The sequence below is a fragment of the Pleurodeles waltl genome, chromosome 11, assembly GCF_031143425.1.
Source record: "Pleurodeles waltl isolate 20211129_DDA chromosome 11, aPleWal1.hap1.20221129, whole genome shotgun sequence".
Taxonomy (NCBI): domain Eukaryota; kingdom Metazoa; phylum Chordata; class Amphibia; order Caudata; family Salamandridae; genus Pleurodeles; species Pleurodeles waltl.
The window spans coordinates 939,602,733-939,618,189 of NC_090450.1; the positions used below are offsets into that span (position 1 = coordinate 939,602,733).

At 44.5% G+C, this 15,457-nt stretch overlaps 1 protein-coding gene across 1 annotated transcript in view; it reads left to right on the forward strand.

The window, feature by feature from the left end:
• Nucleotides 1-15,457, forward strand: part of MLEC (malectin) — a 45,465-nt gene that overhangs the window by 14,377 nt on the left and 15,631 nt on the right. Inside the window, exon 4 of the mRNA XM_069215053.1 lies at nt 8,261-8,318. Within this exon, the coding sequence (XP_069071154.1) occupies nt 8,261-8,318 (58 nt within the window). The remainder of the gene's footprint in view (nt 1-8,260; nt 8,319-15,457) is intronic.

Genomic DNA, 15,457 nt, shown 5'->3' on the forward strand with positions numbered 1-15,457 from the left:
GCGAACAATAAATCAATGTCCATTCAACTTGTCTTTTTATATAAAGAAGTATTTTAATTAGAACTCTATACATGTAGAGGTAAACGCCAATCTGATAGAGACTTCTATCTGCAGATTCCTTACCTATGAATATTCCCCAGGCGTCAGACTGAATCCAGAAACTTTTCCTGAGGAATACCATTGCGCGTGCCGCCTGCTGGCTCCATTTGTGTCCGCATGGCGTATTTGGTGCCGGATGTGACGTCGCAGTGGCCTATACATGCACCACAAGGCACGCAGGCTTCACTTCTTTTTTTTTTTTTTCTGTGCCAGTTAGCGCAGATCCGGAGGGAGCTACCCCTTGGTCCTTTTTTTGACAGGCCTTTTTTCAACTTTTATGTAGAGTTTTTTTTTTTTTCATGTCTCAAGGGATGTAATTGAGAAAGGCTGACCATGTGGTGCCTGTCACCGCGCCATGACGGTTACGGACCCCCATCTTGTTTGCTTCTGGTACCTCGAACGTGACCACGACTCCAAGTCCGTGCTCCGACTGCTAGGCTTTGGTAACGAAGGCTTTGGGGGAGTGGTCCCTGAAGCTGCTTCCGGCCTGGCAGTCGGCAACACGGGCATACGTGACTCCGCAGAGGACTCGGCCCCAGTCAAGAAAGAGGTCGCAGGACTGCACCCAGAGCATCAAGTCCTCTTCTTGCCATTCAAGGTCCTCAGTACACTAGTGAAAGAAGCATAAGAAGAAGTCCAAAAGGACTTCAACTTCACCTCGGCCAACAATACGACGAGTGGGGAGTATCAGCGTTCCCAGCACGGTTCTGCAGAGCCGCTGTTTAGTTCACCTCCACAGCTCCCTTCTTTTCTGGGAAATGGATCCACACCCCCTCAGATCAGGAGGGCCCAGGTGTTCCACACCGGTGGCTTTGGCCTTGGCTTCGAGGGAGTCTCATGGATCCAGTTCTGGATCTGGACTGGTGCCAGTTGTACCCAGGCGACCTTCTCTGGTGCCCACCAGCAGCACCAGCCCTATCCTGATTCCCGATGACCCAGAACAGTGTTGTACAGCACCAAATCCAGTGCCAACAGGTTCCAGATCATTGCCTGAGCATTATTTTATTCAGCCAGAACATGGGAGAAGAGTGGGAGGTATCACTGGACCCTTCAGAACACCAGATAGGGAAGGTACTTTGGACTGGTATGAGGAGCTAGGAGAGGCCAGTGATCTGGACACCACTCCAGATACTGGTTTGCTCTCGCCCTCCTACTGTGGCTATAGAGGAGGGAGCTTCCTGCGCTATGGTGGCGCTTAGGGCAGTGGAGATCCTCAAATTGCCCTCAGTGGCTGTCAAGACTAACATCTTGATGGAATTGTTTTAGCCTGGGGCTTCTACATCAGAACCCCTTCTGCCCTTTAACGAAGCACTTACAGACGTCCTGCTGGATACTTGGTCCAAGCTCAATACAGGGGCTCCTGTAAATAGGACGGTCGCTGTCGCCCAGCACCGAGCACTCTTAGCTTCCTCAACCAACACCCCACCCCTGAGAGCTTGGTAGTCCAAGGCTTTACTTCCCATGGCGCATTTCCTTTTGCTCCTCCGGACAGGGAATCCAAGAGGCTGGACCATCTTGGGAAGAGGATTTTTTCTTCCACCAGCCTAGCACTGATGTCGGTGAACACCTTGTGCTTATTGGGCTGTTTCTCGCATACCATTTGGGATACGGTTGCTCAAGTGCTGCCTCAGGTCCTGGAGGAGTCCAGGGCCGTACTCTCCCAAGCAGTGAAAGACAGGAGAGACACAGCTAAGTTCACAATTTGGTGCGTCTTAGATACGACTAACTCGCTAAGCATAGCAGTTGCCCACAGTCTGCCTTTCACCTGTTTTGTGGCTATGGAAGGGGCACAGCACCACGCCAGCCCTATGCCAGCCACCGTTCTACCCAGGTTACAAGAGGATGTGGTCGCAGTGCCTTCAGACCTAGAGGGTCTGCAGGCCAGAAGTCATCGGCCACAACCCCCGGCAGCTGCAGCCTCAAAGCCCTCCTAATTTGGATCTGTAGGAGCATGCTGGCCCAGTTGGAGAGAGAATACACCATCATCTCCTCCACTGGAAATCTATAACATCAGATGCTTGGGTACTGCAGATCATCAGGAAGGGCTATGCCCTATCTTTTCAATCCTTTCTTTCCCCCATTCTGCCAACAGTTGAACGGCTGGTGGAGGATCATCTGTTCCTATTCTGAGAGGAAGTTACGGCTCTCTTGGCCAAGAGAGCCATAGAAAGGGTCCCAATATCAGAAGTAGGCAGTGGTTGTTATTCCCGCTACTTTCTGATACCCAAAAAAAACAAGGATGTTCACCCTGGTCTAGACCTACAGACCGAAAATCTCTTCTCAAGGAGAAGTTCAAGATGCTCAGGTTGGCTTGGGTCTTGTCTGCCCTAGACCTAGAAGACTGGTTGGTTCCAGTGGATTTACAGGATGCATATGTTCTTCTTCCCATCCTGCCCCCCCACAAACCGTGCTGCCATTTGGTCTTACCAGTGCCCCCGGGTGTTCACCAAGGTGACGGCGGTTGTCACAACTCATCTGTGCAGGTTAGGGGTTTCAGTCTTCCCCTACCTTGACGACTGGCTGCTGAAGGCGAGCTCACCCCAGGCAGGCATCTCCCACCTTCAGACTATGGTGAACCTTCTGCATTCCCTGGGGTTCACTGTAAACGTGCCAAAGTCACACCTGACTCCCTCTTAAGACACTCTTTCATCGGAGCTGTTCTGGACACAGTGCATTTTTGGGCTTATCCTCCCAAGCAGTGAATCCAGGCTAGGATACAGATGTTTCGGTCTCTATCCTGGGTTTTGGTGAGGCTGACTCTGAGGCTGCTGGGCCTTATGGCCTCCTGCATCCTGCTGGTAAAACCTGCCAGATGGCATATGCTGGCTCTGCAGTGGGACCTGAAGTTCCAGTGGGCACAGCATCAGGGAAACCTCTCCTGCATTTGTCCAAATCTCAGAGGGAACTGCAAAGTACCTGCAGTGGTGGATTACGAACTGCGATTGGGTCAGAGGCAGACTCCTCTCCCTTCCCCAAGCAGACCTTACAGTAGTGACAAATGCGTCACTCCTGGGATGGGACGGCCATCTGGGAGAGGCGGAAATTGGAGGTCTCTAGTCTCTGGCAGAATCCAGGCTCCACATAAACCTGTTGGAGTACCGGGCAATCCGACTAACATTGAAAGCATTTTTTCTCCTTTGTCAAGGAGAGGCTAGTGCAGGCATTCATGCCCAACACTACTTCCTTTTGATACTGCAACAAGTAGGGCAGAGTAGGGTCGTGGACCTTTTTTCAGGAGTCCCTGTATCTCTGGACATGGCTGGAACAGCAATACATAACCCTGGTGGTTCAACACCTGGCTGGTTCTCTGTACGCCAGGTGGATTAACTCAGCCGTCAATGTCTAGCGGATCATGTGTGGCATCTCCATTCGGAGGTGGTGCAAGGTCTCTTTCATCAGTGGGGAGAGCCTTGGTTCGCTCTATTTGCCTCTGAAGAGAACGCACAGTGTCAGCAGTATTGCACGTTGGAGTTTCCAAGGCAGCAATCACTAGGCAGCGCTTTTTGTCATATGGGGAGCTCAGGCCTCCTGTACGCCTTTCCGCCCATACAACTCCTGCCCGCAGTTCTCAAGAAGTTAAAGAACGACCGGGCCCAAGTAATCCTTGTGGCTCTGCACTGGGCTTAGAGTATGGTGTCCCAAGCTTCTGAAAATGAGCACTGATCCTCCGATCAGGCTGCCCCTTTGGAAGGATCTTCTGTTGCAGCAGCAGGGGAGGGTTCTCCACCCGAACCTGTCAACTGCACCTTCATGCGTAGTGATTAAGCGGCGACAGTTGACAGCTTTTGACCTTCCTCACGAAGTCTGTAATGTTATCTTGACAGCCAGGCATGCCTCCACAAAAATGGTATACGCCTTCCGTTGGCTAAGATTTGTCAAATATTGTATAGAGAAGCCAATAGATCCTCTGCCTGATATCCTTCTTTTCATTCTTTCTCTTGCCCAACAGGGTTCCACTCTGGGCACTCTGTAGGGGCTATCTTTCTGCGGCGTCCGCCTTTCTGCGGCTGCTGGATCAACCCTGTGTTCAAATCCCCTATTTAAATAGGTTTCTCAAAGGGCTTGTACATATGTTTCCCCCTATATTTTGATCATGCCTCAACAGGGAGACTAGCAGGCTTGGGCCCCTAGTCCTGGTCACAGGCAGAAGTTTTGCAGAGCTTTTCCTCCTCATACAGCCCATCTGGTTGTTCGGCAGATGACAAGCTTTGGGGTCTCAGATTCCCCTACTTATAGTCCTTGTCCAGACAAAAATCTAATTTAGTCTCTGGGTCTTAGAGGTTTTATGTTGGGGTTCTGCTTCTTTGAAATGGACATCTGTCCCCTTTCTTCTTGCTCCTGAAGGATGTCTGTCACAGCAGGCAGAGCTCTGAGGCTGATTAACCTCCTCCCACCCCCAGTAAGATTCATGGGAGTGACCAGAGTTCACACCTGGATGTCAGCCACTGTGATATGTGCGTCCAAATGTTGATCCTGGACCCTCAGCCCGACCAGCCCCATCTCTCTCTTCTTAAGATGTGTCCAGGCCCCTTCCTTGTAATCTATCACTGAATCAAAGAGCCCTTTGAAATGCACAGGTAGAGCATGGCTCTACCATCCTCCAGTGTATATCCCACTCAGCTTACAAAAATGAACAAATCTGTCTGGAGGGATTCCTCTACTACTCATGTTTTCACCAGGCCCAAGGTGCTCCATGTAGTAGTACTAGTGCAACCACTTCTGCACTCGGGTACATCCACAGCACACTTGCTGCCCAGCACTGTTTTGCTCATGTATTATGCCACTACCAGCATACCCACATGCAGCACTTGCATTCAGTCTGCGCACACTGGTCAGTACTGGTCTCTCTGTACTGCACCAGAGTGTGTTGTTTAAAAAAAACACACTGCCAGCACACACTCCCCATGTGCGCACTGTGCCACACTTCACCCTGCGTGTAGTGTATTTCTTGCAAGCACACATGCACTCAGCATATGTTTCTGGTGCGCACACACCTCCATATCAATCTGATGTGTGGGCCATAGGTGTGTTAAGCACACAGCAATATAACTTCTAAAAAGGTGAGTGACCCTGTAGGCCTTACTCCAGTGACAGTGGTTAAAAATGATCTGTTCTTTACTACTGATCACTACACGAAATGCTGCCACCACTGTGCTTGTGCTGCTTCACTCCTGGTGAAGTCTGTATCCTCCCACCTCTATGAGGGCAGTGCTTTTGGCACCCCTCCTTGTCCAACAAGACAGCAATCCACGAGACAGGCATATTGCATGGCGCGCACACATGATCCATGTTTGCATGTGAAAGAAAATCAGCATTAGGTATCCAGACAACAATATAGTTAGATTTCACTAATGATTCAGTGGTGGTCCAAAGAAGTCAAAAGGTTAAGAACCACTGTGAAAAGGCAAACTTTAGAAATAAGGCTGAAAGGGCATTTGCCCTAGTGCAGAGGAAAGGGAAATGGACTGCCCTGCAATCATACTTCAAAATCATATTCTGCCGCCACCACTAAGCGCATGTGGAGTTTCTAATAACGACATGCATTGTGTACCCCACTAGACAACAGAACTGTACTTGGGGGGTCACATATTGTGTTTAGCAAACCTTCACATAAACATGCATAATGTTCTTTTGTGCTCAGGCCAGAAAGTCAGAAAGACAGCACACTTGCATTTGGGTATCTCAGGGCAGGTATGCATGCAGGGAGCATCATGCAGTAGACATTCCCATCTCAATAGTCACCAGATATGTTATAACACGTATGATTTTCTGCTCCTATTAAATCAGTTACTTATTTTGGGGCAAAAACACTTTTATAAGTAAATAGGTGTTTTGAACCAAAGCAGGAATTCAACCCTAGAACAGGTGTGTTTTTTTCTTTTTTTTCTTCACTGTCTTCAGTGTTAAATGTCTCACGTTGTGAAATGTCTTCACAAAAAGATTTGTGTTTTTGTATTTGATTAAAAGGCCAGGTACTGCTACTTAATTGAATTCGGAACTTTCTAAACCATGATAGCTGAACTCTGCCCTTCAGGAAGCCAATAAGAATTAGCTTTTTGAATTACTGAGTTTGTTCCTTGTTTTGTATGTTACTGTCAAGCCTAGTTTGGCTTTTACTACCTAGTCCAGCTATGTCCGCTCAAACATGTACTTTGGAAACACGTATACTTCTATTGATTTGATAACTTGTTTGTTAATTTTGAATTTGATTGTAGCACTAAGGTTATTCCAGTATTGGAACTTTCATAGATTCACATCCTTAAATTATTACCCGTCATCGAGATGGGAGTCCCCCATTACATTACAGTAGCAATGCAATGATAACTATAGCGTATGAAGGCCTAAGGCCTCCCACTTTAGTAGACTATCCTTGTCAATATGAGAAAATAGATCAAACCTAGGTTTCAGCCAATCAGGCTGCCCTTCCCTCTAGAACACTCCTCTGAGAAGTTCCAGTCCCTCAGATTTTCTCCTGCACGTCGTGCTAGGGAGTCTCCACTGAGATAAGTGGAAGACCAAACCATTAATGCATATCATGCACAGAGAAGTAAAATGTATAGTCCCAGGATTACAGTGACACTATGCGTCCACCAGTTCATAACACTTTTGTTTCACATATTTTCAAAAGCCACCTTGGATACAGGTTGAGCCACCTTGGATACAGGTTGGTCCACCACACCAACGCTGCCAACCACACCTTCTAGAATTGAATTAAAATCACCACCATTTTAATAGTATAATATGGATTTGGGTTTACTAACTGACCAGTGTCCAGGTACTCAGCATGGTCAGTATTATGGCCATAACTGTTAATAAAGTTTTAAGGCCAGTTATCATACCGGCTGCGTAGACAAGCCTGGCCTCTTCATATGCTCTTTGACACATTAGATGAAAGCCTAGATTAAAATTGCTGGTATTCAGAGTATGTAGAGAACACAGAATAAAATGAGGGCCTGGCTCACAGGTAGATCAGCAGACAATGGTGCCAAACATTTCTTGTAGCATTGTGGCATTTGTTCCATGCCATCTAGCATAGGAGATAACATTCCTGTCCTTATGCAGTTTAAGTTCCCTGAATTTCCAGGACATCACCTGCACTGTGACAACCATTCAGACAGCAGAGGCCAAAATAGGAGCTGATAAACTGAACCCGCAGAGAGAAGTAGCGGACCCCCTCTCTGATTATGCCCATTATTTAGGTCATTTATAACATCCTGCCCGGCCAAAGTGGATTCCAACTCTGCATAGCCTAAAATAATTGTAGAGCGCCATTGCAACACTGTCTTTCAGTGGCAAAGGATGCACTGACATTAAGATAATGCAACTGCTACATTCATAAGCAGGGCATGCAAAATACTTAACAAACCTAAACAAGAACAACTCCAACCTGCCCACCAACACACAAACCAACCCCACCCTTTGAACGTAGGCACGTCTCTGTGAGGCCTGGACCAAGAGCTCACTTCCTTTCCCCTCAGAAGAGGAACAGTCACCACTGTCTGTGCCCCTGCTTAAAATTGCCTACTATTCTCAAGACTAAAACGGAACTACCTGAATTGTGTAGTTTTACACACAGCAATGCCTTAGAACTGCAGTGCCACATAATCAAGCAATCTACTTGTACAGGAGTAGTTTAACACATGGTGATCCTGTAATAGTGTTAAATGATGAGACTATCTATTTGCAGCTGACACCATGTGTAATCGTAACATTGAGGTAGCACCTCAATCCCTCCATAGGCATAAACACACAAACAGACTTACCGAGGTAAATGTAAAACTGAACTAGTCTGTACTCTACATGCAGTTTAAATTTAACACAATGCAAAGAGATGTGATTTAGTAGATAACAACATAGATGTTTGTCATAGGTTCTGCTTCACTGTAACTGTTTTTTCTGTTTGTAGGCCTTGTTTCCCACACTGACAGTGATTACACAGCACATACTGGGTAGCCTGTTTGATGTGCATTTATTGGCATGCAAGTGCTCCTCTTTTACACAGGATGTGATGATTAATTGAAACTTTTGCCCTCGTTATACAGACCAGGGGTGTAAATTCTCCTTAAAAAAGCAGTTGCAAAACCCCACATTGACTATAGATGCACACTTCTTGTCACTTTGTATTAATGTCCGCGCCTCTGTTTTTTTGTCTCATTTGCAGGGATACTATGATAACCCTAAAGTCTGTGCCATACTCATTATGAAAGGCATGCCAGATGGTAAGTTTGGAGCTAAGGCTTAATCTGGGAATGGGAGGGGTGGATTTGTTGGTTAGAAGGGTGTTTATTATTTTGAGCCTATATGTTCTTTTCTTCATTTTAATTCTTCAGTAGGGTGTTTGAGGCATATTTGTTTCCTGAAAATGTGATATATTTTTGTTTGAGGTCGGATTGGGATTGCTGCCTCTTGTCTCTGTGAAGTGTAGTTATGTTAATTTTGATTATATTGTGCTACATGCTGCAGTAGAATGCCACAGATATTTACATTGTTGAATAATTTTAACTTAATGACACACGCTTTTGGAAAAAATAGAAAGTCTTATTGAACGTAACTACTGCCAACTATGGTTCTTAGCTGAAAATGCTTCCACCTATGCTCCAAGTTTAAATGGTATTCTTTATTCCAAGTATGTGTATCAATTCTGAACTCTAAAATGGGAAGAGGATAAGAGAAAGCGTGAAAAAGAAAACGACACACGAAAGAAGTTTGAAAAGCATTCAACCACAAATATGTGATTAGAAAACTGTGCAGTGGATACAGAGTGGTAGAAACAATATTCAAAATTGAAAAATATGACCCGGTAAAAACAGTTGTCTAGTATGGTACAGATTGGTCACCATGGGAAAATCCACATTGATCAGATGCATTGTAAACTTGGTGAGACTGAGCCTAGTGACATACCACTCCTTGCAAGTGCAGTTTTTAAGCTTACCAAGTTCTCATCCACTTTATTGAGAGTTTGCAATTCAGAAGCACAAAGGCCCAGTAGAAGTTTGATATCTTGTGACCAATAGTCATGTTGCACACTGATCCCATCCACGCCCCAACAATGATCTTTCTTTACATCCAGTAATTCCATCTTTAAACCTTTACTCAAGGTCTTTTTAGGGCAATTCTTTAAAAAGTCTAGATTGGGTTCTGGCCTAGCTCATCTTGCAAGTTAAGTTCTGCACCCATTTCCTGTTCGGTGCTTTGACAAGCAAGGCAGTTTGTCTTCTGCAACCCTAGGATGACAGCAGAGGTAATGAGCCTGGAACTTTTTTCTTACTTTTTGACTTGCAGATGTCATCTCCAGTCTTGCCACCCTTTAGTGCCATTATGTGAAGGGTCTCAGACTTTGGCAATGCATATGTTTGCAGCAGAACATTTGCTTACTCACATCCTGTTCTTATATTTGCTGCGAGAATTCTCCCACTTAGTTTGACCTCCCGTTTGTCACAACGAGGATGTTTTCAAAGACAACATACATTCTCCTATTTGCCTCAAAGAAAGTGAAACGCATCTAGCCACCCAAAGCCAGGTTCTATAATTATTCTGTCTACCTGCTATAGGAACAGAAGATCTCCACAAGGCTTGGTAAATCTGCACCATCCAGCCTCTGTAATGGTGCTCTGGAGTAAGTTGTGTTGTTCTCCCACTGGACTTGATCGTCGCAAGCACACTTTTATGTGGGATGCTTATTCATGGGCTTGGTGGATAGTTAGGTCTCTTTAGGTCCTGTATGCTTGATGCACAGGAATGTTACTTTGTGTAAGCCAAGCCGGCTGTGTTCTTCTAAGATAAATCATTCTGCACATATGCCATGCCCTGTTCATCTTCTTGAAACTGGTATACCTGATCATTAGGAGTGGGACAGTGGGGAGTTGTCAACAGCCTATTCTCTTTGTTCAGAGTAGATTCCCATGATCCGAGTTAAAATCGCTCGTCACCTGTTTCCTGCATTGTGATCATCTCACTTCACAATACGGACAGGTGCATAGTTTAGTCTGAAGCTCTTTCTAGCCGACCCATGGCCATTCCAGAACTGGCCTGAATGGAGAACCTATGCTCAGAAGCCCACAGTGTCTAGACATCATTCCGGATAGGATGCTTCTCCAAAACTGGAAGAGTCCAAATACTTGTGAATATGACTGACAACATGTTTGACCGAGGTTGCCAATGACTACCAGAGAAACATAAGTACCAGACATCTCAACAAGCGCTGGGTTTGTTTCTCATTATGGCACTAAGGAATCATTCACAGTAGTGTATGTCAGACAGCCATAGCAGGAATGGAATCCATGTCCAGCTAGGTGTGGCCTCATTCTGGAAACACTAGGGTTGCTTTCCTGCTTTGACCTCCGGGCAGGAGAGCCAACTTTTTGTGCATGAACAGCACAACTGTGCTTGCTAGGAGGAGCCAACCTTATTGACATGTAAATATGCACCAATCCCCAGCTGACTGGAAGACCTGCTTCTGGATGTCTTGAATTGTATTCATACAAGAACCTCAAGGTCTCCTGAGCACAGCTACCCAAAAGTAGCCAAGGAACAAAAGTCACTGTGAAGCTAGATTCACCTCAAACAACATTCCAAGTGGTGAGACTGCACTATAGACTACCTTTCCAGTTGACTGCAGACTGCCGGAGTCTCTTCCTGCAGCCCCAGATGACGAGGAGATGGTCTCCTCTTCTGCACCCCAGCATAGGTTTGTGCTGGCTGGGATGTGGAAGCTGGTCTGGAAATATAAACACTAATACTTATCTGAGACTTACCCCGAAAAAGGAGGTCCTGATTGGACCGGTGACTCCTGTGGGCACCGCTGTATGCTGTCGGAGGGAACACCAGTGACTTTACTGGGTGCGGCCTTTGTTGCTTTGGAAATGGGTTTTGTTGAGTACTTATTTTGAAGGGTAACACTTTTTTTTCTTGCCTTTGTACCAGTTTGGTTCCCTGTGCGAACCCAGGACCAGAGTTTATCTTCCCGACCTTTTTGTGGGATTCTCACAAAAACTAAATGATAAGGTTTGGTGTTCTATCTCCGCCCCAGAGGATGTTTTTCTCTTTGTAAAGTAATGCACTGACTGTGCATTGATGTTATTGATTGTTATGCGCTGTTAAACAGCAAGGAGGTTTCGGTCAACTTCACAACCTAAACGTGGACTGCTTGACCTTGCAACACTGTCAAGTGCCCAAAGGGATAAACTCTGTCCTGTAAGTGGAGTGCATTGTACTCCAATTACTAGTGGTATTGTGGTCCTATAGAACCAGTTGTGAATTACGACGTGGACACAGGAAACTGCCCAGTTTCCACTGACTGGCCTGTGTCCCCATTAAAAGGCCTCTCGCCAACAAACCTAGCCCTCTTCCATTGGGAAAGTGAAGGAGGGCACTTTTTGTGAGATCTGGCGAACTACTTCAGTTCCACCCCGCAAGGAGATGCAAACTGTAGTGCATAAAACTTGATGTCTCTAAAGATTAACCAGAAAAGCAGGAGTCAGTCTGGAAACATAGGGTCATCAAGGTGGTGCTGTATCCTCACAGTGGTGTTCGGATCAGTGTGAGATGCCTACACCCCATCCTTTGGGATTCCAACAACCGAATCAGGGTGCATTACCTCATTTGCTTCAAAAGGGGTGAGTGAGATTCTAAAGGTGTTGGAATCTGAAAGGAACTTATGGTTTCATCTGAGATTTGCTTTGACTCTGTGGCATAACGTCCAGCAAGATAATGTGGCCCTGTAGCATTAGTATACCGACTAAAAAGGAGTGGGAGATCGGGCCAGTTATTCAGTCTCCCGGCTGCAGGAATAGCAGGCTTAGAAGTACTGTTCTTGATACTTGTTATTTACTGATTTATGTTAGAGCTATTAACGGGTGGGTATTGGTGAGAGGCGAACAGCCAGTTTCCTTTTTTGCAGCTCACCCACTAAGGTTACATGCTACGTCATCAGCCGCCTTCCTCAGCCCCCATTGCCTGCTTTAGGACTGCGCGGGAATGGCTCCCGATCGATTCTAGAGGTCTTTGGAGCCTGTCCGTGGTCAACAATGGTGGCTCCAGGTCTTCTGGAGTGTAAGTTACTGATTTGGTGGGAAAGGTCTGTGATATTACTAATATTACCTCCAAACTGTGAAATAGGATATGGGACAAAAAGGGGAAGAAGGCTTAAAATTAACTTTTAAAGTATACCGATCTGTAGATGTAGTAACATGATCATAGTAGTTATTTCCTTGTGTGTTTCTGAAAGTGCCTCACTATGCTTGGGATTATGCTTTTCAGCGCATTTGAAAAGTCCTTATATGTATAAATAAATAGAAGCACAATCAGTTGAAAGTGAGCGGCAACTAAAATAATGTCACATTACTTTAAAAGGCCTTAATGACGTATGGAATGAACTGTAATAATGAAACTAGACCCAGGAACAGCTGTCTGACATTTGCCGCTACTCAAACAAGATATTATTAAATAAACCAGAAAGGAGTTTTGTGAAACTGTTTTAATCTGTTCTAAGGCATTTGAACACCTTTTCCCCCTTTTTGTCCCCAAACTACTTTTAAATGTTGGCGGTAATAAGATAGCAATATCATCATTGATCTTTCCAGACCTGGTAATAACTTACTCTCCATAATACTGGCAGCCCCCACTGTTGGCCAATAACATACTCCAGAGAGCTCGGGAAATGGCCAGGAACCAACCTCAGTCCTAAAATCAGTCCTTGGTGGGTAAAGGCTCAGCATCCTTTTAAAGGAGATTGGTTGTTCTTACTGCAGCCATCCCCATATGATAACAACTAGTTAATAACATAACTAGCAATACTATTGCTTGTAGCCTGCTATTCCTGCTATGTTTATACCTTCTACATTCCATAACTGAAGTTAAGTCCTTCTGTGAGGACACACCAACGCTCATGGCGGTGGCAAGGATAGTGTGTAGAATGTTCAGTCAAGGCAAATGCTCAATCAAGGCAAATGCTTCCTGAGTAAAAGACAGATGCAGGTAGCATTAAAGACTTTCCTCCGAGGCCCTACTTCCAGGCAGTGATGAAATACCATCCAGGAAGGTACAGCAAGGCCTTTCTGAGCTGATGAAGCTTCATGGTGTGAAACTAAACATTTCTAATTAGTTCTCAGTGGGACCATCAGATGGGGTGGCCCTCCTCATTAATAAACGTTCAATAACTCCTATATGCCCAGCATGATCATTAAATGTCAGAAAGCAGTCAATCTGTTATAGAAATACAAAACTGCCAATAAGAGAAACTTGATTTTAACTGCATGCACATAATTAAGGTCTCTCCCAGCTCAGCAGCAGCCATCATACCCCGCAGCAGCCATCATACCCCACACCAGCCAACCAGCTGTGTCTACGTTTTAAGACTTGCGACACCAAAATTTCTCCTTAGAAATTAATAAATAGATAGGTATGTTATCAAAATTCAGGATTACCATAACCACCTTTGCAGGCAGTAAACTTAATGGACCCTCATCATATCATAACCTTCAGAATAAAATAAGGACCAAAAAACGAAATTCGGAGATTGATAGGGACAAAAGAAAATGATCATCTACCAACAGAACACTTTCTTCAAGGCAGCTTGCCCAACCTTCACTTTCAACCTATGATTAGAATCCAAACAGTAATACTTGGCAAGCAATCCAACGGACCTCAGAGTGGCAGCTTTACAAATATCAACAATAAGTACATTTGTAAGCAAAGCTGTTGTGGCTGCCTTGTTGTTTAGGTGATGACCTCTAGCTTTAAATGGCAGTGCTGGTGATAAGTTCAGGTTGTGAATTTTTATAAAATAACTTCATAACCTGTGTGCGGGATGCTGCAGAAATCCGCTTGTCCTGCGTAAAAAACCCTTGTCCCATTTGGTGCCATGCATTAAGTTAAGCTGACATACCAGCATTACATCAGAGCTCTGATAATACCCTCATGTTATGTTGCACCTGGCTTCTGGCAAGGCTCTAATTATTCCACATTTCTAATTGTACTGGGCTGTGAACATACCAGGGTTCCTATTATGTAAAATCTTTGAATAGTCAGAGGCTCTGTTTGTTAATATACTTGGCTGAGGCTATTCTCTTCGTTCCAGTAAGGGTATGGATATGTTAATCCTTTCACTGTGCCAGAGCTTTGATAATCAAGTTCAGGATATGCAATAGTCCTGGTTGTACTATTACTTTAATTTCTGGTGAAGCATCAAGTGAATTGCTCTAGCAAATTGACTTTTATGTGTTCACTGGATTTTGCAAAATGTTGCTGCAAATCTATGCTCAAATTAAAATTTGTGGGACAGTACCTACATTGCTAAATGACGATTAATCATACAGCTCAAATGCTGACCTCCTCTACTTAATCATATTTTGTAAGTCTTGGACAAATAGCTTCATTTCATTGGGCCCTATTTTTCATGCTTACTATAGTTGTGAACTTGGGAAGGTCTTGTAGAATCAAAATGTTCTGGATCCTATTTGCATATCTATTTATAAATGCAAATTTGGCTGACGTGCAAATCTTTGTTTTACATTCCCAAAAGGATTTACTCATAGGAAAATTCTCATTGGAGCAAATCTATTTCTACAGGGTTGGAAGCAGACTGGAAACTGTGATTCGAGGGCTGGAATGCCATGTTTGTTTGTACTCCACTACAAATTTACATTTTCACAAATTTACATTTTCAGTGGTATTGGCCAACTCCTCTACAACTCACTCCCACCCTGGAAAAAGACAGAAAGCTACCCCTGACAAGGACAGGGGTAAACTTTGTCCAAACTGGGATGAGGCCCCCCTCCAATAAAAAGTAGATTGTGTAAGGAAAGTAATTTCCTCATGTGGGAAAATATTTTCTACTCAAGATAAAAGAATCTTGCTGTAAAGCATGCACAAATATGCATTGGTGTATTTGCTCATGCAAACATGGCATTCAGAAAAGTAGAGTATGGTTTCTGGGCTTACTGCTGTAGTATTGTGAAGTCTTGTGATTTTCTGAAAGTGGCAAATCAGTACTAGTGTGAAGTCCTAGGACTGCTGGTGCACATTTATGACTTTCTTCAAGAATAGGCCCTTTTGTTTTGTGGTTTTTTTTTCTTCTTTTTTTTCTTTTTTTCTTTTTTTTGCATTCGTGGTTTACACCAATTCCCCATAACTATGTTTCTAAAACTACTGGTGTGCATCTATCACTTATTAAATGATGACTTAAAAGACACAGTATTTAAAGTTATCCTTTAAATAGTGTGTAATAGTGTACTGCCTGTAGCCTTCACCCTTTTTATGTCTGGCTTATCAGCACAGTTCTAGCTTTACCTCATGGGATCAAAAAATACTACTGGGAGAGGCTTCGGGCTCCACTCACATGTTGAGTACAGCCACTGAT